General features: G+C 40.2%; 2 protein-coding genes across 2 annotated transcripts; both read right to left on the bottom strand.

Moving 5' to 3' along the window:
* Positions 1–427: 427 nt before the first annotated feature.
* Positions 428–7992, bottom strand: LOC112554374 (protocadherin alpha-4-like). Its single transcript, XM_025222131.1, has 12 exons — positions 7977–7992; positions 6994–7229; positions 6375–6560; positions 6019–6130; positions 5396–5523; positions 4885–5021; positions 3978–4151; positions 3263–3350; positions 2725–2762; positions 2066–2143; positions 1345–1586; positions 428–831 (listed from the first exon to the last, which is right to left on the bottom strand). The coding sequence occupies exons 1-12, from the start codon at positions 7990–7992 to the stop codon at positions 428–430; spliced, it is 1839 nt and encodes a 612-aa protein (XP_025077916.1).
* LOC112553546 (protocadherin Fat 4-like) lies at positions 7860–27980 on the bottom strand. The gene is made up of 22 exons (XM_025220831.1): positions 27581–27980; positions 26276–26345; positions 20518–21300; positions 19888–19956; positions 18086–19059; positions 17467–17772; positions 17024–17125; positions 16172–16294; positions 15784–15994; positions 15264–15426; positions 14739–14949; positions 14310–14465; positions 12960–13201; positions 12279–12512; positions 11597–11855; positions 10737–10917; positions 10035–10129; positions 9742–9879; positions 9255–9354; positions 8703–9016; positions 8172–8350; positions 7860–7982 (listed from the first exon to the last, which is right to left on the bottom strand). The coding sequence occupies exons 5-20, from the start codon at positions 18263–18265 to the stop codon at positions 8769–8771; spliced, it is 2949 nt and encodes a 982-aa protein (XP_025076616.1). The 5' UTR covers positions 18266–19059; positions 19888–19956; positions 20518–21300; positions 26276–26345; positions 27581–27980; the 3' UTR covers positions 7860–7982; positions 8172–8350; positions 8703–8768.

Raw genomic sequence — 27980 nt, 5'->3', positions numbered from 1 at the left:
GGTCATCTGGAGCACTAGCTCACCAGGTTGCGGACGCTTGGTCATTATCGTTCTTATTGTCGTTATCCATTGCTGTTCTTAAGCATAAATTGCTATGCATGTATATGTCGCATGCAAACGTAGAGGCAGCTATTTGAAGTGCTATATATTTTGAGACAATTAAAAAGTCTGCAGGTTACGCCGCGTTTAAGTACTCTGAACTGTTTGACGTGAAGACCAACGTTACTTCTCCTCCTTTTTAATTCTTTTGAAGCAAGTAAGTGGCAGAGCTGGTTGTAATCACTCTGATGGTGATGGTGGAGTTTTTGTTGTTTTTTAAGTTATTATTTTGTTTCGATTTGTTTTTTGTTTTTGTTTTTTATTTGTAAAACATAACATAACTCTGAAATGTTCAAACTGCACACGACTATTGTATTATTCGTCGCCGTCAGATTCTGCTTCCTCCAACGTCTTCACTGCTGCGACCAAAAGGATCATGTGCATGCTGTGGCTCCACGTGCCCCGGGGAACGAACCACGAACCCTGGGCGACTTGAGCCGACAGGGTTGTTCCATGGCCTTCGAGGAAAACCAGAAGGTGTAGGGCGCCTGAAAGCTTCTGGTGGAATGTCGTCATTCCACTCCCCTCCTCTCCAAGAGAATTCAACGCCAGCCCTGTTGTTGTCCGGGTCAAAATCTGAAGGCGAGGAAGGAGGAAAGAAGGGAGAAGCCGTTGGGCGCTGACCTTCCTGTGACACTTGAACGGGGTTCAAGTAAGTGCCGCGAGACCTCTCATGAGATGTTGAGGGCTCCACGACGGCCTTTAGGTAGGTTCCGTGCTGCTGATTGTCCACTGATAGACCGGAGTCCATGCGAACGTTTCAGGGAGAATCAGCATCGTCGAATCGTGAAACAATTCAAGTCAAAATAAAAATAAATGAGTGAAGGCTAATGGAATGTTTGATACAAGAAGGATGCACTAAGGTATGTTTCTTAGAAGCTAAACCGAGCGAACATTATCTGAATGGATTAATTTTTTTATGAACTACTTTCCCTAGCATCTAAGAAAAATCCATTCCCCTCTTTCCTGGAAAGATGCCAAAACCTCAGTTTCCGCAACTTCCCAAAACTTGAATCAGTGACTGGGCAGAGCCTCAGTAACATTCCCTCGAAGCTCTGGTCTTCAGTAATGTCAGTTGTTAGTGTCCGGGTCACTTCAGAAATGCATATTAAAACTTAAACTCTACTCTTTACTCGGGTGAATTTTCACTGAAAGTACACATAAAAATACGCTTGTTTTGGTTTGCTGTTTGTTACTTTTTTTGACAGGAACCTGTTATTTACTTTTCCTACGCAGCCGACTTACCCTCACTACCCGAACTATGAAACGTATGGCGAGTAGGTTCGGGTATCGCAGAAAGGTAGCCTGCTCTCCTGTCTTGACCTTCGTCTTCCCAAGAATCGTACTGCCTATCGGAAGGAGTGAGGTAGCCAGCGCTGTCAAAGGACTGGCCAGAATCAAGCTGCTGGGTGGCGATGCCGGAATCCCCGCTGTCCATCTGGCCGGAACGTACTTCATTACTTCGTCTAGGAAGCTGTGGGGGAAACCTTCAAACAGCAAAATTGTTTAAAAGTTCACGTTATGCGTGCTCACGTTCATGTTGACAATACCACCCAGTTATCTATGCAACCACCAGGATCATTTAAAGTATTTATCTGTGATATGATATTTCAGTATATTTACTGGGGAGATGTATCTTGCTTTTGTCGTTATTCGACCATACCGGTAGCTAAACAAATATATCTTTTCTCACTTTTTGACAGTAGGAGTACTTCAGCCTATTTCACGTCTTAAAGACAACGTGAAATATCAAATAACGTTGTATTTGGTTTAAAATGTCGTCTATTTTTAATTAGGTCTGTTTAATTGGTCATTTCAAACAGGGTGGCACAAAGTTAGAACTAAGACAAAGTTGCTGATTGTAAATTTGGGAAAGTGGGGACAGTGTGGTGAGAATGGCTAAATCTTGTGGCTTAGGGATTAGAAACGAGGGGTTCAGTGGAAACTGGGCATCATGGTGACTTGCCTCCCATCACGCAGAGAACCAGAGAATTTGATGTGGAAAAACCATGAAAAACTTGCTTCCAAGTTGTAGACAAGCTTGCTTCAGAAATAAGGGATATTGGAAAATACTAAGGTAAGTAAACTTCCTAAAATATCTATTTATACATGCCTAGCACTGCGGTTTGATTACATATGCCACATGTTGATTCCTCGAAAAAGAGTGGTACCATCTGTAGGTTTCTCGGATGTATATACGGGCGGACCGATAGGCTAACAGACAGGAGGAAACTAGGAAGATAACCTAACAATACCTTGCAACGAACATTAATTTTTATTTTTATTTCCGACTTATATTTTTGTGACTAAAGCGCCTTCCCACGTTCAAATTGCCCAGTGGGATAAGTAAAATTGGTCATTGCCATTGTAAATACCATGTTTTGAAACAATAATTTGGTACCTAGAAAAAGCAGGGAGCTAAAAGTTATTACTTTCAGTACATTAGATACTTAAGTACCTTTCCTTGCTCTTACATGCAAAGCACACCTACACATATTTTATCTTTCTTTTTCTCTTTTCTATTTCTGTGTCATAAATTTATCTTTGTATTTTTTCATTCTGTTTCCCTTCTTCCTCTCTAACAAATTTTCTTACATTAATTTCACTATTGTTCACTATACTTACCCTGGGGTATTGACACTAGTCGTAGTCTTGCTCGTGTTCTGAAAGCATATCAGAAAGACAAGACCTTGAATGTAGAACTAGTGTAGAACTGACAGCTCTTCTAACAATACCGCAAGAAAAAAAAAAAAACGATGTTTGTGCAAGATGACTTCCAGATGACTCAAGGTATAGCACAAACAAATCCCTAAAGCTGCCTGTTCTTAGGTGGCCAGTCAGCTGCTTATTCAGCGCCTGCTCATAAGGAAGATTCAGCCAAAGGATGGCAAGTCTCAAAACATTACTGGCTTCTACCTGCGAGTAAGCTCTTGTTTGAGACCGGAGGCATGGACCTTTACTTCATCTCTCGACCCCACAAACTCTGCGCCGTTTATTGCCTTTGTACCTACACCTTTGCCTCCGATCCATGGCTACATCCCAAGTAATCTAGTCTTCGATAGGCTTCTACCTTCTATCCCTGACCACAAAAATGCATAGTGAATATACAATATTCAATACAACAGACATAAATATACAGTAAACCGACTCAAAGTAAACATACGGTAAGTTTAGGCTCCATGAGATAATGTGCAGATCGAGAGTTGCCTGGAGCTGTACGGGAAGCTGCCGCGGAGACTGCTGTCCTCCACCTGTTGACAGCATCAACAATCTATCAGCTATCAGGGATGCTCTTCCCATATTGTTACTGGGGAAGTTTGTATTTAACATAGGGTTTAGACTTTGACTGCAGGCTGCGCAGTTATTCAAATCAGACTAAAGTACACTCTTAACTGAACACCATTTATCTGTTATGTTTGGCCATCTTTCAACAGGAATGCTATGCAAAACTGTTTGTCAGACATGTGTTTACTTAATACAAAATGTGTTTAGTTAAGGTTATTAACAGCACGTGTCGTGTTTACATGGTTCTGTATAACCGTGTGTGTGTGCGCGCGCACGCATGCGTGTTTATTTGTCTGTATAAGAAAGAAAGATTGTGGGAAGAGTGTACAAAATAATAAGAGTTTCTCTTTGTAACAGATTGAAGTTTCATCTCTAGACGTGTGATAAAAGTCTGCTCAGAAACTTCGGACACTTACAATCTGTCATCTACTGGCAGTCTATAGGGGTCCTTTCAGGTGTGATCAATAACTTTCCAACCGAAGTAAATTTGCAGATGCCTTTAGCTATCCTACTCCATTGCATACAATTACCGACAAAAATGAAACCAAAACATCGCATTTTACTATAAAAAAAATAAAGAAATAATTCCTTACTTGTATATAAATATCACAGAGGTGATAATGGCGATAACAAGAAGAATGACGACTGCGATGAAGAGACTCTGGAACAGCTGGAACTTGTCTGCCTGGTTGCTCAGGGCCGAGACCTCTCCAGGTGTGTAGCATTGTTTACTTCTTTCGGTGATTTTTATTTGCACCTCTGCATACCTGATCGAACATTTAAGGTGCATTCACACAAAAAATTAACTCCGTTCCTCTACAGTAGCACCAGAGTAAACTTTTTCCGAAAGGCATGATCTAAAGGTAACAGAACAGCAAAGTTCTATTCACATAAAAAGGCTATGTGGTGAGTTTTGAAGAAAAAAGAAAAACATTTTAGGAGATTTATCGCCCATGGCCAGGAAAAGTGTGTCAAAGACATTGTCGAAGTACTTTATATGCAGATCTAGATATCTTTGTAATACTCATCCAGTACCATACTGATTGTACTGATTTCTTTCAACATAATTGTTGCTCTGCAGGAAATTATCACTTTTACAACTTCTGAAAAAAAAGTTTAGCCTTATTTTACAGTGTCAAACGGCGCTCGCATGTCGTGTCTGGTATATCGTAACCGCAGACATTTCAGCTTTAAATAATGAGTCGAGTTTTTTTCATCTCAAAGAGTAAGACTTCATTTCTGACTATATTGCGTTAGTCACTAGACAGTAATCCAAATATTCCAGCTCTCGCTGAATAGTAAACTTGGTTTTCATTAATATAATTCGTGTAATTCTTCGCAAGGTTTTGCAGCTGCTCTTGTGTTGTTAATACTGCTGTTCCTGGTGCTGTGTCCGACTGCTGACTACTATTGCTGCTGCTAAAAGCTCCAGCACTACAGCCCTCACGACCGTCAGATATGTCATTGAGAATGGCGTAGTCACTAGGAAAATGTAATTACCCAGTTTTGCTGTAGACAAGAGGGAAGTCTCCCGAGTCTGTAGCCTTAACAGTGATGTTCACAATGTTGGGCACAGTTACATCGATTGGATACTTGAGTCTGAACACACGTGTTTCGCTGTCGAACGTGAACAGTTCCTGCAACAGGTCAAAAACATGGCAGTCGCAGTTAATTCTGGATTCATTTATTGACTGTTCACTCCACGCAAGTAAGGTGCAACAAAATTTACGTCCTTTTTTAATGTTCTTTTTTCTTAAAGGCTAAGTGACTGAAGGTCGTGGGTTGGATAAATACAATCGACTCTCTCCTCTGACGTCCAAAATAAACAACAGAAAGTTACTAATAACCATCACGGGATTAAGGATGTAAACGCGAGGAAAATTTTATAAACCGATATATTGCCTGGGGTTCGACGTAACCTGAATGCTTTGATTTCTTATATATGTTCTCATACCTGTAGCATTTCATGTGTATCAATCCTATTATCGTTGCTGCCCTTTTTCAGTCTTACCCTAAAGTTTCCATTTACAATGGAGTAGGTGATGTTTTGAGATTCGTCTTTGTCTTTGGCTTCGAAGTCGATGATGGTGAGGGTGGAGTCCACGCTGGCGTCAAACGAAAGAACGCTCTGGTACTTGTCTGAGCGTTAAAAAGAAATGTCTTAAATATTTCGGAAGACATCTTTGCAGTTATAACCCGAGAGGAAGTGATACACATATGCACACAGATACCTAGATGGACATGGGCTCGCAAAGAGAAAGAAAACAACATAAACTGGAAACCAAAACAGTACACTCACATAAACACATTTTCTCTCTTTTTTCACACACACATAGGTCACCAATAATTAAAATGACCTAAGCATCTTTGATCATGAGGCACACACTCAGTACCTATACAAAATAATATATAGAATAAGCCAGAAAAAAAACACACGGTTTCTTACATTTTTAATAGGACACAACGTCATTTCGAAGAGGAGAAACAAATATATTGTGAGAAAACTAATACAATACATGTAGTAGATAAGGGATCACAAATTCTAGTCCATTAAAAATAAACATTTCATCAAAGATGACAAATGCGAAACAACGAAAATATATCGAAGTCATAATACGCTAATATTTTACTGACCTTTCAGGAAGGTTGGTGCGTTTGGGTTAGGATCTTTTCCATTGACCTTGATCCGAAGAGTTATGATGTTTTTCTTTTCCGGGTCCAGCATATCTGTTGCCTTCACTATTGCCTTGGCAACGGATGAAAAAAAATGCCAGCATAGGGTATCAATTGTTATATAAATCACATTGCACTTCATTTCGTCTTTCTTCTAGCGCTTCTGTGCACGCAGACATAAGTTAGGTCCTGGTTTATGCAGTCGGGACAACGTCTATGCTTAAGTGATGATAAGTAAAAAGCTGGTACAAGGATTGAACTTTACCAGCGGGCCACACTTTACCTTTCTTAAAATTGTTCTACAGGTAGAAACTTACCGTAATTGTTTCATTCTGGACACCGCACAGGGAAGCATTTAGGCTCAGCTGTCCACTCGAGTTATCAACCTTAAGCGGTGTGTCTGGAGACAACTGAAGGAGGCTGTACACGATAATGTTGTTGGGAGGTGCGTCAGCATCGTGTGCTGTGACATTGTACACGACTTGACCTGCGCTGCAAGAAGACTGCAAACAACACCATCCGATCAATCGCCTATTCTTTAACTTCTCTCATTTTTTTCACACTAGTTACTTTTCAGTTCATCTTTTTTATCTCTATGCCCTCTTTCTCTGCCAATCTCTATCCCCTTTTCTTTCACTTGTTCCGATACAGATGATGATGATGGATAGATGTAGGGAGAGAGAGACTCGTGGACGGATGTATCTCCTGAGGGATGGATCGTGGTAAGGATGGGGTGTCTGGTATTGGTGTTGGTGACAAAAGTAGCCCGCCTTTGTCGTTCTTTCTGGCCCAGTAATATAGGTTATTATGGAGTAATACAGCAGTATTATAAAAGAGAAGTCTACCTTTAAGTGGCCCACTCTATAGAGTACGAAGTAAATTAACACAGTAGTCGAAGATCATGACCACTATACAGTAAGCTCATGCGATGCCTACCTCATTTATATTCAGAGTTAGAGAGTCCGTGCTAAATTTGGGGCTGTTGTCGTTGACATCCAACACGTTGATAGTAAGAGTGGCAGTGCCAGTTTTGCGCGGGACTTCCCCAAAAGCAGCCAGTAGTGTGATGCGTATGAAGTTTCCAGTCACCTCTCGGTCGAGAAACGCCTTCAGGGTGATTTCCCCTGACACCGCGTTGATGTCGAAAATCTCCCTTAACGAGACATTTGGCTCTGTGCCACAATGTTAGATAGTAAAGATAAATCACTAGAGTTATTATAATTGTAATTTGTAATTATAAAAGGATATGACTATCTTCTAGAAAAACATAACTGTTCTGCGAAATAAAAAAATCTGTCTAAAGAGCAAGCTATGCCAGAATCATGAGTTTTGACAAAGCGGAAAGAAAACTGTAGTACAGCACTTATAAAAAAAATTCTGCTAAATTTTAGTTTCTTTTTTATCAAAACTCAAACATACATTTAACATGAAATTTGGGCGACATTTTTTATCGATATAAAAGTAACAGATTTTTGTAGTCGTTATGTTTTTACTTCAGCATAAACCAAGCAAAAGAACACTTTTGACCTGGAACAGTACATCACGTTTTTGTCAGTTCTTGACAAAAAACTTCATTTAGTCAAATCAAAAATTGTGTTGCAAACATCGTAGATACAAGAAGAATCCGATCAAAGATTGTTAAGTCAAAAGAAAACGCAATTATTACCTCAAGAATTAGGATTCAATAAATAAGTTATTAGCTCTATGGAAGCTGTTTATGTTAAATAACAGACAAATATACCTGAGGTAATGTTTTCAATGGTGTAGGAACAATTGCAAGGATCGATCTTGGCTTTGTTTTCGTAAACAAACGCACTGACTTGAGTAAGATCCAGTGGTAAAGTGAGAGGTCCTTCGGTGATGTTGACGTTGTAAATAGTATTGAACTGCGGCGTTGTGGTGTTATCCGATATGTTTACTTGGATCTACAGCCATTATGAAAAAAGGTATTATTTCACTGGCAGACAATTTTGCAGGAAAAGTAACATTTAAAATTGAAACCATACACCTGTGTTCGTGAGTGCGCGCAAACAAATACACATGCATACGTGTACGCTAAACCATTTATACACAAACCTGTTACATACCTAGTTGCTCATTATATCATAACGTACCTGTATTACATTCGACCAGAGGGTAGGTTGATTCGCAGGTCTATCTTCAGCAGCAATGCTCAGTGTGGCGACGTCTTGCGGAAAATCCTTGATCAAATTCTTTAAACTGATAGAACCAGTAGTAGGGTTTATGTTGAAGTATGAATAGGTTCCCGTATTTGTACCGGCCTGAGCAGTTGCTGTTGCACAAGCAAGTAAATCGAGATGACGAGGTTGGTGTAGATGAAGAGATGGCTCCAAGAATGCGAAGTAAACAATTACGTAGATACATAAAGAATTGCTGAATGCGTGGGTTTGGCAACATGCAAGTTGTCATGACGACTTATAAACATCTATAAGAAGTCTATCTCTCATAACTCTGTTTTTAAACCGGTTAAATATCGACTAATGTTTGACTAACTTTGGCAAACTCTTTGCATAACAATTGTATAAAACTTTGCACAATTTGATTAAACATTTCTCAACATCTGTTTGACTTAGAATGGTCTTTAGCAATCCTACTGATGCATATTTAAACTTTAAGTTACTCACGGTATGCAGGATCGACAAAATAGAAGGAGATCGCGCCCTTGGATACGGAGTCCGCGTCAGTGACGTTTATCGACTCCACAAGGACGTAGTCACGCCGATGTCGCGTGACACGCTGACGCTGCTGACAGCGCTGTGTATGACGGGGGCGTTGTCGTTGATGTCGGTGACGAGGATGGTGAAGCTGGCGGTGGAGGACAGCCTGATGTCACCTTGGTCTGAGGCCTCAATGATACATGTGTACTTGTTTACAGTCTCGTAGTCTAAATCTTCTATCAACAACAGGATCCCGACTTTCTCAGTTTGGGAAATCGCCACTGTTCCCACACACACAAGAAAAAAAGAATACTGTACAGATATCAGCAAAAGCACAAATTCGGATGGACTTTTCCCCATTTTACACTTTAGTAACGTCTTTTTTCTGAATATCATTTAGTGTTTGATTTTCGATAAATGTATGGATAATGATAAACTGGAGGAAGCGTGTAGACATGGGGATAACAATAACAGTAATAACATCGATTACAAAGGAGATGAAACACCATTGTGACTTACCTATTTGAATTTCGAATGGACAAGCAGTGCTGTTATCAATTAAATAGGTCACAGTACCATTTTTTCCTTTGTCGGGATCTGTAGCATTAACAATAGCCACCTAAACCACGAAACAAACAAACCTTTCAGTTCCGGTTTCAAACAATTGTTTGAAGAACTATTCCCCTTTTAATACCATGTAGTGTAAGAGTGTAAGAGCAAGTCGAGTAAAGAAAGTTTGGGAACAAGCAAAAAATATCTTATTAGTTACATTATAAAGAATATTTAAAATAAAGGGAATCAAATTGTAATTATAAGCAAAAGGAAAAGAGGAACGAGAAGGTAACGACAAGAACACATTCAAATGGGCTTTGACATTGACAAACATATAGAAGAACGATATGCAAGCACTTGAACTCATCTGTATTGTACAGCTTCGCATATAAAAAGATTCTGATTGTCTTTGACTTAACTATCCCTCAATGAAGGTTAAGTCTACATCTGTTACCTCCTCTCCCCTTTGTGTATTCTCTGGAACAATTACGGTAGCCACGTTGACAAAGGTGGGGGCATTGTCGTTGACGTCCTCGATCAGGATGGTGACTGAAGTGGACACACTCCTAGGTGCCATCGCATTATCCCGCACCTTACAAAATAAATTACCATCATTATCTTCATCTTCCTAGCCTTCATGTCTTTCGTCTTCTTAATTCTCATCATCGTCGTCGTTGTCATTGTAATCGTCATCCCTATTTGCCGGACACAATTTAAAGAGCGATGATATATATATATAAAGCTTACCAAGACCGTGAGAACATATTCTTCCTTTAGTTCTCTGTCCAACGAGCCGTTGACCAGGATTTTTCCTGTTGTGTTTTCGGTTTCAATCCTAAAAGCTGTCAAAGAGAAAAAAACGTCTAGTAACGAGTCAGGTTTTAAGCGTTAAGGAAAACAGTCATGAAAAGTCCCCTGTTCACTATGCCGATACAGGAACTATTCGACTGCTGGCCCAACACGAATGCACTAATGTGAAGATGGAGCCCACCATGGGATAGGTGTATCAATACTGTCATATCAGAAAAGCCTCCGCTGTAGATTAGGTCTGATAATGAAAAGGAAATTTTTTCCTGAAGTAAAATTAGCTTTAGTAAGGTTATAAATGTATTCTAAATGCCTTCATCTTATTCCACCCATTTCTAACCAAAGCAAAACAAAGCAACATGCACCAAAACTACTTGCGAAAAAACGGCATCACGATAGAACACCTGATCGAAAATAGTGAGTCATCCAAAATATCACATGACAGTGTACAAAACAATCTAAGCGATAATTATATCTACTGAGATTCAAGATTTTTATTCTGTCATCCTCTAGTCTAAGCAGTATTGAGATATTAAAATGTTCACACACATTCCTATCTTTACATACAGTATCTAACACAAAAAAAGAAAAAAATGATTATTATTTCGTCATCTCGACGGACAGTCCACAAAACAACCTTACGTGTTCCGCTCGTCAGCGAGAAGATGACGGTCCCGTTTCGTCCTTCGTCGGGGTCGGTAGCTTCTAAGGAAATGATGAACGTATCCTGTGCTGCATCTTCACCCACAGTGCCAAGCAGTGCCGAGGGATTAGTCAATATTGTGGGAGAGTTGTCGTTTATGTCCAGCAAGATGATTCTCACCTGTCACGTAACATTAAATAAACGGTAAATGGAAACATTGGATAACCCAACCGATCCAGTGTGTGTGTGTGCGCGCGCGCGCATGCGTGCGTGAGTGCGTGCGTGTAAATTGTATGAATATGTATGTGTACGCGTGCGTATGTACGATGCATATATTTGTCACACAAAGGCAAACATTTGTGTACAAACTTGGAAAATAAATTCTTATGTATCGTACAGTCCTGTTGAGTGGTCTTTGAATTTGTTTGTAGGTAAGTGAGAAGGTTGGGAGGACTGAGGTAGATATGATCAAATAGAAACAAAGAAAGCAGAAATACTAAAGACGCAAATAGGCGCACACGCATGCACCTCTGTAATCAAAATCGTGGTCAAGACAGGCGTACAGAGGTATCGAAAGATACGGTATGGTATGAAAGGTACGAACGTTTTAAGAAAGCTCACCAAGGCATAATCAACATGAAAAACAGCTGTCTTCAGCTGCTTGCATGAAACTGTAAACCCTGCGTAGCTGTGAGACCATATAGGTAAGATGCTTTTTTTCAAATTACTCTGATGCAAAAAATGCGTGTTATACACAGACAGACAGACAGACAGACAGACAGACAGACTACGTTGAGGGATGGACGAAGGGACTGGTAGGCAAATGAAAAAACGTTAACAAAAAGGTCTTTAACCTCACCAAGGCATAATCAACATCAGCCCCAACCGATGCCTTGGCCATGATGGTGAGTTCGGCGGAGTCTTTGTCTCGTTCTCTATCCCACACTTTGCTGCTAAACAGGTGACCGGTCGAACTGTTGACACTAAAACTGCTGGCACCGACTAGAGAGAAGACTGGGGGAAATGACTGTTTAGTAATTGTCAGCTGGTCGATGGGAGTACCACTGGACTCGTCATAAGACTTCTCTTCCACAATTTTAACTAAGAAGTCTTTCGGGCTGTTGTGAGACAAATATTAATAGTTAAAACTTGTAGCAAACGTCCGATTTTTATAAAGTTTACAATGTGTTTACAGCTGTAATCCTAATTTACTCACATGTACAGGCATGAACGCCGAAACTGTCCCTAAAACCCGAAAAATTCATTAAACTATTTCTGAAAAGTTCCTATTTTTGCAAACACCCTAAAGAGCAAATCAGTTTCATAGCTGATAGGATGTACATACCCATAGAGTTCAAAGAGTATTCCTTAGACTTGGAGTATTGAAACACCTAATCAACCTCCTACCCAACTCCTAATTTTCTTTCATCTTAGCCCTTTACATTAAATATATTAACTTGAATGCATGAATACGCATATGCACGCGCGCGCACACCCCCACCACCATCACACACACAGTGAAACAATGATCCGCAATTTACTCGAAGGTAACACGGCTAGTCCCATAGTCGCTGACATAAATGTAGACAGAAGCCGAGCTGCTGAGCGGCGGCCTCCCCCTGTCGGTGGCGATGACAGTGTAGGAGAAGGTCTTCAACGATGGGCGTCCAGTCCTGTTGACTCTCAGTACAAGGTTACTCACAGTCAGCAGCCCGGCGCCGTCTGGACTCGGGTTGGTCAGTCTAAAGTCCACCTCACGGTTCTCTCCGGAGTCCCTGATCAGCAACATACGTTTGTTTTGCAACATCGCTGAGGTTTATCACCAACATTTCAATCTGCTGCTAGGGGTATCATGAGATATCAGAGGCTGCATGATTTTATTTTCAGCTTTATTTAGTTATTTCCGTCTAGATTCCTTCTTTAAGCTTTAAGAAAGATACTTCTCGCTTATCCGCCAATCATGCTTCGTTACTTCTCACATCAAAGACCAACTACTTACTGACTACCGGCTACTTGAGCTTTCTACAGTTTCTGTTCTCTTGTTTTAATATTTTTACGGACACTAGTGTTTCAAAGTTAACGGTGTAGATATATATGCGGAAAAAGAAAATATTTACTACATTTGTCCTGTCATGTTAAAATGGTTCATGGCATGGATCATCCGCATTAGCCTTATTGTCTGCAATGACTCCCTCGCTCTCTTCTCTATCTCATTCTCTTACTTGTCTTGCACAGAAAACACGAAGATAGGGCTGTCCAAGGTATCAAACGTCTCCACACGCACGCTGATGTTGTAGGGAGCGTTGATGAAGACAGGGGCGTTGTCGTTGACGTCTCGCAGAGTTACCCGTATGACGGAGGTACTGTTTAGAGGAGGGGTGCCCTTGTCAGAAGCTCGTACCACCACTTCGAAGGTACGCTGTGTTTCGTTCTCGTAGTCTAAACCTGCAGCTTGGCAAGTTACCTGAAAGGCGGCACACACATTCACACGCGGGCGCGCGCGCACACACACGGGGATAGATACCGCTAAAGCTCTTTTCACATCATTATCATTATGATCGTTGTCGTAATCATTCACTTTATTGTGCTGTAGATCATAGGTGCGCAAAGTACATCCCGCGGACGTCTTTCAACCGGCCCGTCTCCCAAAATGTTAAAGGCACTTGTTTTTACTTTTTAGTTTCTTTTATTCATCCTAGGTCAGTTTGATTGAAAATTAATTGTTCGCATTTGCTGTCCATTCCATTATCTTTAGGTTTGTTTTGTAGTCACCTGACGTGGAATTCTTTTTTTTTTTTTTTAGGCATTTTAGCGGTCCGCCCATAGCTTAGAATTTTGAGATCGACCCGCAAAAAGAAAACTTTTCCCACCCCTGCTGTAGATACTAGTGAATTACAATAGGCAAAGTTTCATTTTTAGTATGGTACTCTCTTGCTTTTCACAACATACTTTGCTCATTCTAAGTGGCTAAATTATATTACAGCCAAACTGACCATAATCATCATCATTATCAATCATCAATAAAAATCATCATCGTGCTATAAAATGGGGCGTTTACGGGGAGATTAGGGCCAGTCATCACAAAAGCAGGTGACGTGGGTTCTGGTCTAGGCTCAAACATTTAATGCACCTTTGAACGGAGGTATTGTGTACGATTCCATTGAACATAGGGGAATGAAGATGACAGCACAAAAATCTTATTGGCGCTGTTTCTATTACTATTATTTTTTGCCTGATTTATTTAATTTTGTGTTTGTTTGACGTCTATTTCATTATCTTTGTATAAAAAACAACAATTTTAGTATTGTTTCAAAACGGAGAACCGCTTCAAATCTTCTCGTAATTGCACAACACCTGTCTGGGAACAAAAATCCTCTCAAAGTGTTATAATTATGGTAACTTTCAGATATTTTCAACGCTTTGAAAACTAAATTCTTCAGGTTCATTATTTCTGTTCAATTTCCCTGATATTAATTAATCAGAATAGTATAATGTTCTTATTTTTCAACACTTATATAGTTATACTAAGTTATGCCAGTGTGTAGCAGAAAAAATAGATTGTGTCGTCATACCTCGCCAGTACTGGAGTTTATGACCAGCAGGTCACTCTGTAAGTTATAGACGATCTCGCCGTTGGAACCAAAATCCTTGTCCTCTGCAGTCACTTTGACAAAAGATTTGTTCCAGCAGCTGATTCCTTCGTCTATAGTAGCTAGGTATATTGCCTGCTGCAAAACAAGAATTAGACCAGACAATTTTATCTTTTGCCTTTTAGTTCTTTCTATATCGTAGACTGATCAAATTTACAGTTATTTTTCATTTGAAGCACCTAGCGTAAAATTTAAGAGAAAGAAAGAGAGATGCATATATATTCAGTAATTCAGTCATTTAGTAAAAGCATGTACAGATCATTCACTACAGTTCCTAGATATCCAAAATGAACAATAGAAGGGGTGGGGAAAACTTTCGGTTCGTGGAGGTAAGCATTCCCATAAGCTCACTTTGAACTGTGGAATGTTGTCGTTGACATCCAGCACCTTGACCATAATGCTAGCCAGAGAGCTGCGAGGAGGACTTCCCAGGTCAGAAGCGATGACAGTGAAATTGAAGGATTCGTACTGTTCTCGGTCTAGTGCCACCCTGTTTCGCAGCTGGCCCGTTGTGATGTTGATGCTGAAGAATCCCATCCCTCCTCCGTCACCAAGACTGTACCTGAAAATAGAGCCGGTAGATGCAGTAGAAGTGAACTGAAAGCGAGAGAAGAGTTTTACAGACTCAAGATTGGCAAGAATAATTGGAGATGTCAAAACTTTTAGGGTGAATATAGGGAATGACGTCAGAGACTGATGACCCTTACAATATCAGTTATATCAATATCTTGAATTACATGAAAATTTTTTGGAAAATATCCTTCAAACCTGCTTACATTAAAGTCATTTCACGAAAATATTTTATTCAGATTTGTTCTCTCTAGCAGTGTCTACATATGTGTTCTGATAAAGAACATTTGACATGTCTTAGCAAACCTGATTTCCCCGTTCAAGTAAATGTCCCTGTCTGTTGCACGCACGACAATCAAATTCGAGTTGATCGAGATGTTCTCATAGACACTAATGGTGTAAACGCTTTGATTAAAGATAGGATCATTGTCGTTCTCATCCTCCAGGGTCACGGTCAAATCGATGCTGGCTGCATAGACAAATTAAAAGTGCAAAACAATATGTCATATTTGCACGCTCAACTTGCTGCAGTAATAAATCTCTGCTTAAAGTTTAAACGCAAGTGATCTTACTTGCTAGTTTGTATGCAATGAAGTACATCTGTATAAGAACTGCTTTAGGGTGTTTCTCTCTTACCTTCATTCTTCTTCCTTTGTGTCATAATGTCTGTGAAGTCACTTGCCAATTGTCAAGCGTCATAATGTCTATTAGTGACATTATATTAATTGTTTTCTCCTTAAAGTGAGAGAGCATAGAAGCAGGTGTGTGAGAGTGTCTGTGTGTGTGTAAGTGTGTGTGATTGTGTGAGTTGTGTGAGTGTCCACACCAGATTTCCTCAACTTCTGTGGAAGAATAGCCCCTCCATCAACCACGGTGACGTTCAAGCGAAGTGTGTCCAAAAATTCTCGATCCAGACGAGAAGAGTCAGCGACCGTGACATTGCCAGTGGCACTGTCAATTCTGAAGGGACTGTTGCCGCTGGTTATGCTGTAGGTCAGGGTTGCGTTCTCCTTGTAATCTTTATCGGTCGCACTGAACTGCAAAAGTAAAGGATTTCATGCTAACATTTTCCTCTGGTAGTCCTTCACTTTCCATCTAACCTCGAAAACTTTTAACAGCTACCCTAGTTTCTCTCACTCTCTCCCCCTGTTTCTGATTCTCTATTACCCTCTCCCTCGCTTTCTTCATCCGAGTCCCCTCAACCCTGGCCTTACCTTAAAGACAAAGGCCCCATTTGGAGAATTTTCTCGAATCTTGACAGCATAATTAACCGATGTGTCAAAGACGGGTGGGTTGTCGTTCTCGTCCAGGATTGTCAACGTGATATTGCTGACAGTCTGAGGAAGAAATTTAGCTAATGAGTTAATTCTTTCCTTTTAATGCATTTCATATATTTCAATATATTTATTATTACATGTCATTCTAATATTTGTTAATTAGTTTTTTTAATACAATTGTTTTATTATTGTTTTCCTCTTTTATTTATTTGAACACTAAAATGTTTCTTGGAAGCCATGATGACCATATGGTACAGTTTTGCCGTGCGTGTGTGCGTGCGTGCGTGCGTGTGAGAGAACCACGAGATTTTGAACACAGTATGAGGACACGAAAAAGGACATGTCTCCTTTGTTTTTCTCCTAAGCGTCTCATACAGGTTTTAGCGAACGAATCAGAATTCTCTCGAAACTATTGGTCTAGGGCCGAAATGTTCGAGCACTGTTCAGTTCGAGTGCTAAGCTACCATTGTATAACATTGCACAGCGTACGAGTGTCCAAAAAAATTTTATAATAAATCTGTCTCATAAGCGACAACACTGACAAATTCCCCATACTTCTAAAGCAGTGTTTCTTCATATAAAAAAGAGAAATAAATATTTATCTCTTCTGAAATAGACAAGACTATGCATAGTCTAAGTTAAGAGTCAAATTGGATTTCTCCCCCTCAGTCTTGTGTCGTCCGCATTCACGTATCTCATGATGAACAACGCTAAAGTAATTTTTGTATATGTGCAAGTGCGCTTGCGTGTACGTGCGTGTGTGAATCGGGAAAGAGACATAGGACTAACCTTCAACTTGCAGATTTCATTCCCTTGGAAGGCTACGACGTTCATATTTTCTTGAGGCACACGTCCCTCGCGGTCTATCTCCCTAAACGTGCGAATGATGCCCTGAAGACGTAAAGAACGTGACGGGACGTCAACAGAACAGCATTTTATAAATAGCGTCTCTGCCTGCTCTACAATTTGGTGGTCCTCTTTATAGATACAAAATCATGATTATTAGTAGCGTTATTAGTGTTGCTTTTTGTTGTTTTAGTTTCAAAGCAAAGCAAAAGCAGACGTACGGTGAAGAATCAAGCAAAGATTCTATACTTAAACTACTAGCTACCTTTCAATCAAGATTCCTTTTAACGTGTCTTCGTAAAAATGACGTTTCAAAAAGTATGCTGCAATGCCCTTATATTTGATATTTTCAATGACCTCTTATGCGTCGACAGAAAGAGGCTTACCGTCGTCTGGTTAATGGTGAAAAAGTACAAGACGCTGGCTGGAAGCAGTTGATACCCGGTGTAATTGGTCAGACTTGAGTTAAAGACTTCTGTTCCCACCGGTATATTCTCCACAATAGACAGACTGTAATTCCCTCCTACCAGCTCAAACTCCTGCGTATAACTGGACACGTAGATGATTACTTTAGTGGGTGTCGGGCTTGTGTTGACGCCATCAGAGACAGTCACGTTGATGACAATACCATTGGGACCCGCGTCCTCTGGCAATTTCTTCGTGGCCTCAATGATCCCTGCAGAGTCTCGAATCTGACATTGCATATCAACCAGCTTAAATTCAAGATTCTGATATGAAATACAATAGGAATACAGGAAGTCATTTTAATGTTTTCTATTTGATAATGTTTCACTACATGGATGTGACATGGGTAAAACGTTTACAGTTTCTTCCATTCATTGTGTTTCTCCAAACTATTACTTCAAAACATTTTTCAACTTAAACAATTTTTCAAAACAATTTTCAAAAATGCGTTTCCATTTCATAATATTTATGAATTTAAAAAGTGATTAATTTGATTGGATATTTAAGTTGTGAGAAGGGAGATTCGTGTCTTGTTCTCACCCGGAAAAGACTGCTGTTTCGGCTAGGTAGAATCCTAAAAGAGAATATCTGAATCAGAGAGTCTTGGTCTTCTACTGTCAGCTGTCCAACGAGTGTGCCGCTGTCGGAACCGTAAGGCGCTGTGAAGATAAACATCTCTTCATGAAACATTGGGGGGCGAATCGTTTTCATCGGTGACATTTACTGTAATGGATACTGACGTAGACAGCGAAGCATTAGAACGGAACCGCATAGACAAAGTAACCTGAAATGATTTTGGATCTTTCTCGAAGTCCAGGCCCCGCGTCAGTTGAATGGCTGTGCGGTTTGGTGTCAGGATGAGAGGAAGATCAACAGGGTGGTGCTGTTCTTCAATGTCGAAACTTTCCCGTAAAGAAGAGAACGTCACAACGTTTTTATTCGGTAAATTGTTTTCTGGGATTGTGAGTCTGGTGCTCGCCACAATCACAGCCACCTTAACGGCCAAGACCACCTGACCTGATGACGTCAGGGACAAAGTCACCACATGACCTATAGCGTCAGAGCTGATTCTGATGCTGTTAAGGTCGACGTCATTGACACACACAATCCTCCGGTTGGACTGTAGTTCAAACAGGGCGACAGCAGTATCTGTCTGTAGTTTTAGTTCAGTGTTATCGAGACTGCCGAGAGCGGAAGTTACGTCAACACAATGGTCCCCTTCCGGCTACCGTCCAGCAGGAAAACGCCTATCTCAGGCGAAGTTTTTGGAAAAGTACGAATGACAGTGATGTTCAGTGTAGTCGTATCAGTGGCTTGTAAGCCATTGGCATTAACCTCGACTTGAAGAACAAAGAGATACACGGCGTTAGCCTGCGGTAAAAGCTTGCTCGTCAGGACAGTGAAGTTGAGGCCATTCTTCATGACTAAAAGGAAAGTGTCGTCAGGGTACAGACTGTACTTGACATCTACGGAGGTCATTTCCACGTTGTTGAAGTTCAAGCCAGCCTCATACACTGTTAAACACAAAAAGTTATTATTCTGTGAGTGCAGTGATGTGGCAGCTGCCCTAAAGCGCTTGTCTAAAAGATGGGGAGATTATCCTTGTGTGTCTAATCGTAAAGTATCGCTGCATTTATTCTTCAACAATGATACTCCTCGCACTTGGTAAAATGGGCAAGTTTTACTAGGAAAGGCAGACCTGCTCGAATCAAGCGAGCGACCATGAATCTCTTACACCTTAACCGCGCACAAAACCTTACAAGGCGAAAGTAGTTTCTATTCCATACGAATGCTATTACTAGATACTGCTCTAGTGCTATACACTGTCACTGATCATTATGCTCTGTATAGAGTGAGACAGTGTGTGTGCGTGTGTGAAAAGAGAGAGACTGATGAAATCTGTTTCGCTGAATGACTAAAGCATTAGGAGTGAAAAATATTTAGTCTTTGTTCCTTTCCTCTACGAGGATTGTGGATGATCAGGTAAGAAAACGAGTATATCTTTACCCAGTTTTAAATAATTTAATAGATTTTTCCTGTTTATTGCTTGAATTTATTTTTCGAGAGACTTCGATGATAATCATCAGGAGAAGGAAGAAGGGGAAGTGTTGATGGTGATTGTCACCGTTGTGCCTGGGATGCTACTGCATGTCACACAAAAGAACTCTTACAATGCTCATTCGTCTACTCGTACTACAGAGAATGGACCGCCTTTAATGTGCAAGACGCCCACATTATAGATTAATCGCTGAGAAGACAGGTGTAGCCATGCCAACCAATTATAGAGCCATCATGAAGCGACATCAAGGTACAGATGGATAGCACTGCCAGCAGCTACGCACCTTCAGTGTTCGGATTGACGTCCGAGGGGAGCTCACGGGTAATGGTGTCAGGAAACAGTTTACTGGGAACTGTGAGAGAAATACAACACCTGGGTGAATGTGCTAAATGAGTACGTTTGTGTTGGTATGCGTGTTGCGCTGTTAGGTTACTGATGGATTATTAGCATAATTCGATTAATAGTCAGCCAGTCAACAATCCTTCCATTCATCAGTTTACTTCTCCATTCATTGATCAGCTGGTCTCTCACTCGACCACTGCCCTACCTATCATTCACTCAAGCAATCAGTCACCTCGAGGCATATCAGCATCTAAGTAAGCATTAAGTTTAAGAAGCTATAATATTGCAGATCCAAAATGTATAATTTATATAGATAAATGACGTAAACAAAACAGTGTACGAGATAAATTATAAAATAGTGTCCCAAAAAACCTCAGCTCAGTGCACAAGATAAAGCTTTCAAATATCGACATGTATTTCATAGACATCACAAAATTGACAAGACCGCATCCACTGTAAGACCTGAGAGCATATGTAAAAAATGGAGTGTAAATGTGCGATGGTTATCACGTTAAAAACTAGACAGGCTTTTTTTTCAAATTGCAAAGTGGTAAACTTTCCAATGGCTTACTTTCGGCACAGCTGAAATTGCTGGCATCGTCCTCAATCATGAAAGTGTTGTGAATGCACTGGCACGTTCGGTCTCCCTGACCCCAGCTTGTTTTGGGGTAGATACACGCGGTGTTCTTTTTGTAGCATTGCCCCCATGTTTTTATATCATTTCCACACGACTCTTCCAGATTCCGTCTCGGCAAAGCATAACCCGGAAGTGGCGTCGTGGTGGAATCGTGAGTTGTGCTATCTGGATATTAAAAACAAAATCGTCGACGTAAAGAAAAGAGTTGACACGTGTAGGATATATGGACTAGCCATAAATAAATTATAGAAGCTGGTAAAAGGAAAAGGTCCATCATTAATAGACCCTTTTAAGTCCACGCTTTGCCATTTAAAAAAAACAATCAAGGAACTTACCTGCTGACAGGACTGTCCATTTGATACATACGTCAGACGATGTGAGTTGACCATGATGAGACTCCGATGATGAGACTAGCTGAAAAGGTTCCATCGTTGCTTCCGAGGGACATCTGCAAATACAGCCTACGGAAGGGAGGATGTCCTATAGTAGGGAGGCCTAACCTTTAACCCTATACACTTTGCTGTTACCTAGACGGTTGATCTGAGTGTGCACAATAGTACATGACAAATACTTACCCTACTTACCTCTTTTTACCCTTACTTTTTTATACTTACACCTCTCTTCTTTGATCCTGACAAAAGATCTCCAAATTACAAACCTACATTTACAGAGGCTGCCATGATCGAGGAATATACGGATCCTTTGAAGAAGACCAACCTGCAAAAAAAAAAAAAAAGTTTTACTAATATTACTAATGGGTAGAATGTATGAAGTGGGACAATAGGCGAAGTCCGTAAGTAAACAAACAGTGTTTTAACAATAACTATAAATGTAAAATGGTGGCACCATATTTTCCCTTTTGTATACGTTCAACAGTGTAGAAAACGCTGTCTTGTCTGCTTTATACCTACCGTTTTTTGTCAGTGACATGACAATTTTTGCATCGCCACTAACCTTAGCCATTTTCCTGCTTCATACATGAAACCCTCTAACATACGACCTATTGACGAGGTTTCATTTATATTTAAAGATACATTTTACCAAATGGTTTATAATTATGGGATGCTATCATGGAACGGATATTGAGATGGGACACCCGCTCCGCTGTACGTTACGTGTTGCGTAACCAGCAGCTGTAATGTGTGCTTTGAGTTGTAGAGTAACAGCAGACATCCTGTAAGTAGTCAAGACGAGGTCCTTCAATAGCGATATAATATGTACACGTGTATCGGAAATTCCCGTGTTCTCCCAAGTGGGACCAATAGTGAAGGCTGTATAGACACAAAAAATGCGTTATTCGAGCTGACTGAATCTCGGTTATCTCCATCGAGATCATTGCTGTCCTTGTGGTGTGGCTGTTGTGGTGAGAGTCTTGTTATAAGCTGTCAGACTGAACTGACAAACTGTGCTTGCAAGCGTCACATGAATTACAGGGATCCAGTGTGACAAAAACTTCAAGACTTCTAAACCTATAGTATGCGATAGATGATAGCATGGTGTTTGGTCAGACATTTTGGGAGATTCTTAAGTATATACCCTGTTGTATGTGGTCATAATCTACGGAACTAAACCATTGGATGTAACAGTTTTATTCGTGTAGTCTTCCACATCTAGAGGGTTTCCTGAGAAAGGGTATCAAAATGTGCAGTAAAGCAAACACACGCAATCCTCCAAAACACACCCATCTACCTACCCCCTACCCCTGCTTTAAATTTGATCTGGAGGTCTGAAAACACTGCATTTTAACCTGGGTCTACATCAACCTTTACTTGTAAACTCAATCTATCCTATCTCGGCTAACTTAGGTTGCCTTAATTAAAACACATGTTTCTTAGTTATTCGACAGTTGAGAGGTGAGACACTCCTACTGTCAAATTTCATAAAATCAAATGATAATAAAAACATAACCCACGGTTAGCCAGAGCAGAGGAACACTGCCTCAAATGTGGATCCAGGTTTACTGCTAAATAACATTTTAAAATGTGTGCATTCAAATAGGCATCTCATCAGCTATTCGCACCTGTATTGTTAAGTGCATTGAGATTGGCTCAGATTTATCAGTCACAATATATTTACAAATATTCCTGGTGTTTAACAAAAAGGACACACTACAACCGATTTGGTGCGCGTATCAATGATGGCTTACTCCAAATTTGATACCTTTGTACAGATAATGGATAGATTCTTCTTAAAGATCTGTGTCATAATATGCCACATTCTTCCTCCTGTTCTCTGTCAAGCAGCCAGATAGTAGAACATTACTGCCAAAGATTTCTACAGCTTTGCTTGCAGGAGCAAGCAAATTAGCCTGCACTATATTTAAACTGACTGTAATTTTCTGCAATTCCATACGGACAAAAACGTTGTATAACTGAAAACTTAACCCCCAAAGCTGTTTTTTCTACATCAGAATTAAATAAGGCATATGTAATAACTGCGAATACAAGTTCACAGCGCTTTTAATGTCATAACTTTCTACGTCCCTACTAATACGTTTTTCTTCATTAAATCACTGTTTCATGTTTAGCATGTTGAAATTCAAAAGTCGTGAATATTATTGCTTACCAGTTTGAGGTGATCCTGGATGTCTAGAACAAAGTTCGGGAAGGAGAACATCAACAAGAGAGAGAGAGCTGGCTTGCAAGAAGCGGCATGCTATCTATTGAACAATTTCCATCTGGACAGCGTGCAATTCTTTTTAAGCGTGAAATCTTTGAAAAATCTTCAGTTCGGACCGAATGGTGTCTACAAATAGCCAGCAGTCCCGAAAAAATCCTGACTCAACTTGCCCAACAAGGAAGTAAAATAGAAATATTCGCACCTTCCATGACTAGGTTACTCTTTGTTGTCACTTTAGGAAAATCCAGGAACCACATCCGCAATCCTACTCAATGGTCCCCGTCTTTTGAAAACTGAGTGTATTCAGCTGAATAAAATGACAGAGGTGACAGGGGGTTATGGGAGAGTGGAAGTGGGAGGGACAGGCCTAGGCAAACATGGACTGCCATGCTGCAAGCCTTTCTGTTCACAGTACGAGGTTTGGTTTTATGTTTTTGGGTTTGTTTTTTGTTTGTTTTTTTTTTGTTTGTTTTTTGGGTTTTTTGTGGGTTTTGGGGGTGGGAGGGTTAGCATCGGTAAGGTTTCCCATCCATAAAATGAAAAGTGTTTACAGCCCAGCCGCTTCCTCCAGTGGAAATCCCAAAAGTTTTAAACCTCTATCCCACACCCAATTTGATACGTGATTTGACCAAAGTGCGTAAATACTTTGTTACCTTTATCCTTGATGTGATTTTTTTAAAGTATGTCACTAATGTTTGATTAAAAAGTAATGGAAAATATCACCTTTAATTTCTACAATGTCTTGTGCACTGAGACCTACATCTAAAATCTGTTCATACCTCTCCCCTTCCACCCCGTGTCGAAATATCACCGAAGCCAAATCGCTTATGTTTTAAGAGCATCAGATTTACGTGATTTGAGCACGTTTTTATGCATTGCTAAACACTGCTAGTGCTGTAAACAAGGAAGCAGCCCTAGCAGTTCAAACAAACCATCAAGGATAGAGAATGCGAACTGTGCTGTGACAAGTTATCAGAGCCCTGTGTGGCGAGTTTGCTCGTGTACAGACAGGTGGGGGGGAGGAATTGGTGTTTTACGCCGTGTCAGCAACTGAGGCTATATTACAGCAAGGCAGCCAGCCCTGTACAGACAGGTGAGCAAGAGATATGTTTTCTGGGTCGGAGATCTAAGCTAAGTTCCTTTAATCCTTTCTATAGCAATGGCAGCTGCATGACTGGCTGTCTTTCTTGCTTGTTTTGAAGTTAAAAGATAAAGCCATCAATCAGCGGTTCTGCATGGGGTTGAGGCCCAGCAAATTCTTGCGTTGGGTTTGATTTTTTGGCTCTGTTCAATACCCCCCCCCCCATCTCTCTCTCCCACAATCCTCTCTCTCTCTCACACAATTTTTTTTCTTTCGCTCCCTGGCTTTTGTGTGTGTGTGTGCTCGAGTGCGTAATTGACAGACAGACAAAGACATGTGCGTTGAGCAATTTTGGCACTTCGTCTATAGTTATTATTTCCTTGTCTTATTCTTTGTAATTTAAAAGTTTGTTAGTATTGCATGCTCGGCTTGTCTCCTCTAAGATGTTGCGATTGTCTGCAGACTTTATCAGGCTGTTTCTTTTATTTGTTTCCTTCGTGTCTTCATTTCCTTGTAAAACAAGTAGATTACTACCTCTCGGGAGCTGTAAGAAAACATAGCTACCTCTTTGTTCAAGCAGGTCGACAGGCAACTTGCAAGACCACAGGACTAAGGTACTGCTGTGAACGGCGTCAAAACAACACAGAAGAATGCGTAAAACGAGCATTTAGAAGATTCTTTTTAACAGCTCGAAGCAGAGAAAAGCAAGCATAAAGGGGGGTACTATATGCGAAGATAACATCCGAATTCAAAGCAAGGAAGAGAAAGAGATATCCCTTACCTTGATTTTTATTTAACAAAGAGGACAGCTAAAACAGCCAGTACCTGTGACCTGTGAGTTGCCACGTGATGATGATCGCAATGGGTAATAATACTCTTGCCGTGCTCTAGCTCTCCTGTGTTACCCAGAGACATATCATTTACACATATCTTTATATTACCCAGCAGCAGCACTTTGAAAAAAAATTCAAGAAGAGAGGAAGCATAATATAGCAACTCGGCTCACTGGGTGTTTTTCTAAAATTACTCTTTTTTCTTTCTTCTTTCTTTCTCTTGTGATTCCTTCGTTAGTTTCTTAATTGTTTTTCCCCCTTTCATTCATTCATTGTTTCACTGAAAAGCTTGGACTCGCATGGGCTCAACCTTTTCTCTTCTATTTTTTTTCTTTTTTTTTTTTTTCATATCTGTTCGGGCTCGCGAGGGCTCAAGCCTACAGTAGATCAAATGTGAAGTTCACCCTCTTACTATCTACCACCATCACTTTCACCACTACTTTCTAGTACTCTACTTGTTTTACGTCTTCTCAAATATTGAGTTCACCGTCCTTGTGTGCCACAGTTTCGTTTTGATTTTGCTACTCAGCAACAGAATGAGGTTGTAGTCAGCGCTAAACTTTTTTTCTTCCGCAAAGATAGTGAGCACACTTCGGTTGAATGCAACCTGAGTTTGCTTGAACAGTTGACGAGAAACGGATGACATTCACTACCCAACAAAGCAAACATACATTTACTAAACACTCCTCAACGTTTCAAACCGTTAAGATTTTTGTGTATAAAGACTTGATTTTCCTCCTCCGCCTAGGTTTCTCCTCTTGTTTCGTTGCCGGTATATACCACAGCATACTAGTGAGTTTTCCACGAAGTTTCCAGCGTCTAGTTTTAACAGGGCTTCTGCTTACGCAAAAAACTGCGTACAGTACGCATTAAAAGTTCGGACGACCCCTTCAATTTTCGTCAATGGGGTCCCCTTCAAAGTTGGGCGAAGAACAGGGACCCCTTAAAACTCTGAAGAAGGGGTCCCTGGGACCCCAAAGAATTTAGCCTTAGCAGAAGCCGTTTTAATCTTCTCTGTTTTAATAAAATGCTTGATTTTTTCCTATTTCTTCGTCTATGTTATCTTTGACATCAGTTGCCATATTTATTTTGTTCAAGCCCAGAAAATGTACGAGGTTCTATGCAAACTGACAAACAACCGTGAAACAAATAAACTTACCAGATAACGACTTACAGTGCGACAGTCCTTGCTGTTCCCAAGTGTCATGGATCACCAGTTCTGCAGCCACCTGAAAAAATGTAGATCCCTTACCCCTCGCACAGAAAACTCAGTTCGAACCGTGCTAGATAGCGTCGTTGAAATGCGGCTTTAGCGAACGGAGGTTAAGTTCTGAAACTTAGGCCAGCTTGTGCAAATAAAATCATTGTATGTTTCTCTACGGAGAGCTGATAAGTGCACAGAAACCCTCTTTCAGGTATAAGATAGGTCATAATATGTCAAAACGAATACATTATCCTCTAGGAGAATAGGGCCGCAACACAAAACGAATATAATATTATGTAAATGTATAGTGTCAAGGCATATCAGAAACACAAAGGTCTAAGAGGGGTTTTTCATCATAATTCCTGACGCTGCTAGGAATTATCAATGGTTTCAATGGTAGGTAAATCTATCATATGGTCAGTATGGAATCATAGCGTAAATTCTTATAAACCTGCAACAAAGTATTCTGTTCTTATGGGTATGAGGGTACAAAAGCAAGTTTAACGAACATGAGTATTAGCTTGAGCATTACTTGGTTTATCTTAAAATTATATTTTTCAATTTTGAATTAGTAAATTTAAATGTGTGAGATACCTTGCATGCCTTTTGGCTGTTTTATCATGCATATCGTCCAAGCAAGGTTGTCTTGAAGAGATTATTCATGTTTTATTCAGTGTATAGAGCTTCAAAGTTGGTCAATAAAAAAAAGATGGGTTATAATATTTAGCACATTAAGTGCTATGATTCTTTCATGAGGTTGTTCTCTAGTTTTATTTTCAAGTTCCTTGTAAGTCAATAGAGTTGTTTGAGTGTTTGTATACGAATGTTTAATTTGAATATTTGAATATTGAATCCTTGTGCAATATCATGTTACTCTCAGCTCTTGTTCTTGTTATTTCGTTCCTCATTGTGTTTTCTGTATTTGATTGTATTCTTCGTTACTACTGTTGTTTATTCTTTTATAGTTCACATGTTATTTGTTTTCCTGTCCCTAGTATGCTGTCGATGTTTCGTTCTTGTTCGCGCTAAGAGCATGCTCCTTAGGAGTGTGAGTATGCGCTTTACACATTTTGCCTTTATTATTATTGTCTTCGGCACTCTGTCTGCAAGCTCAACAACATTTTCCTATTTCCTCTCCCCAAAATGAAAGTTTCGAGAATAGCTATCAATCAAATTGCAGAAAGCGAGAGTAAGCGAAAATTTTAAAAAAAATTTTAAAAAGTAAAAAAAAAATTGCAGCAGATCAAAATTTACACTTACATTACATAATGGTAGTTGTGAGCGAATATGTCCAATGTGATGAATGCGTGGAACTTGGCGTTGCCCAGTTACTGTCGTATCGTACATAAGCAAATGTACCTTCCCAACGCCAGAGGTGGGTTTAGCAGACAGTCACGTGCGAAGCTACTGGCTGTGACGACAGAGACATTAAATGATTTACCTAACTTTTTATATATAGCTGTAATGTCACGACCTTGTCTCGCAATGAATAGTCCTTCACTGCTTAAGAACGTGGTCTTGCTCAGACTTCTCTGCAATATGTTATGCTGAATACATTCAGCAGACAGATCTTACGGACCTCGACTGGTTTTTATAGACGATCCGGGAACGTTAAAAGCTGTACCACATTAATGTCCATTTGCCACCACAAGATTTAGCA

The sequence above is a fragment of the Pomacea canaliculata genome, linkage group LG13 (assembly GCF_003073045.1).
Source record: "Pomacea canaliculata isolate SZHN2017 linkage group LG13, ASM307304v1, whole genome shotgun sequence".
Taxonomy (NCBI): domain Eukaryota; kingdom Metazoa; phylum Mollusca; class Gastropoda; order Architaenioglossa; family Ampullariidae; genus Pomacea; species Pomacea canaliculata.
The sequence above is the reverse complement of the archived record's forward strand: the minus strand, read 5'-3'. Positions and strand labels throughout refer to the sequence as shown.

What these genes read in the sequence shown, in the direction of transcription:
- LOC112554374 (XM_025222131.1), bottom strand. An exon ending in ACTAGTGTCAATACCCCAGG is followed by an intron (nt 2,144 to 2,724) that starts GTAAGTATAGTG and finishes TTATTTCTGAAG; the next exon opens with CAAGCTTGTCTACAACTTGG. An exon ending in GGTTCTCTGCGTGATGGGAG is followed by an intron (nt 1,587 to 2,065) that starts GCAAGTCACCAT and finishes TGCTGTTTGAAG; the next exon opens with GTTTCCCCCACAGCTTCCTA.
- LOC112553546 (XM_025220831.1), bottom strand. Translation starts at nt 18,265, where the DNA reads ATGTCACCGATGAAAACGATTCGCCCCCCAATGTTTCATGAAGAGATG. An exon ending in TAAACTCCAGTACTGGCGAG is followed by an intron (nt 13,202 to 14,309) that starts GTATGACGACAC and finishes GCCGCCTTTCAG; the next exon opens with GTAACTTGCCAAGCTGCAGG. An exon ending in TCCATTCGAAATTCAAATAG is followed by an intron (nt 9,017 to 9,254) that starts GTAAGTCACAAT and finishes GTGTGGGAACAG; the next exon opens with TGGCGATTTCCCAAACTGAG.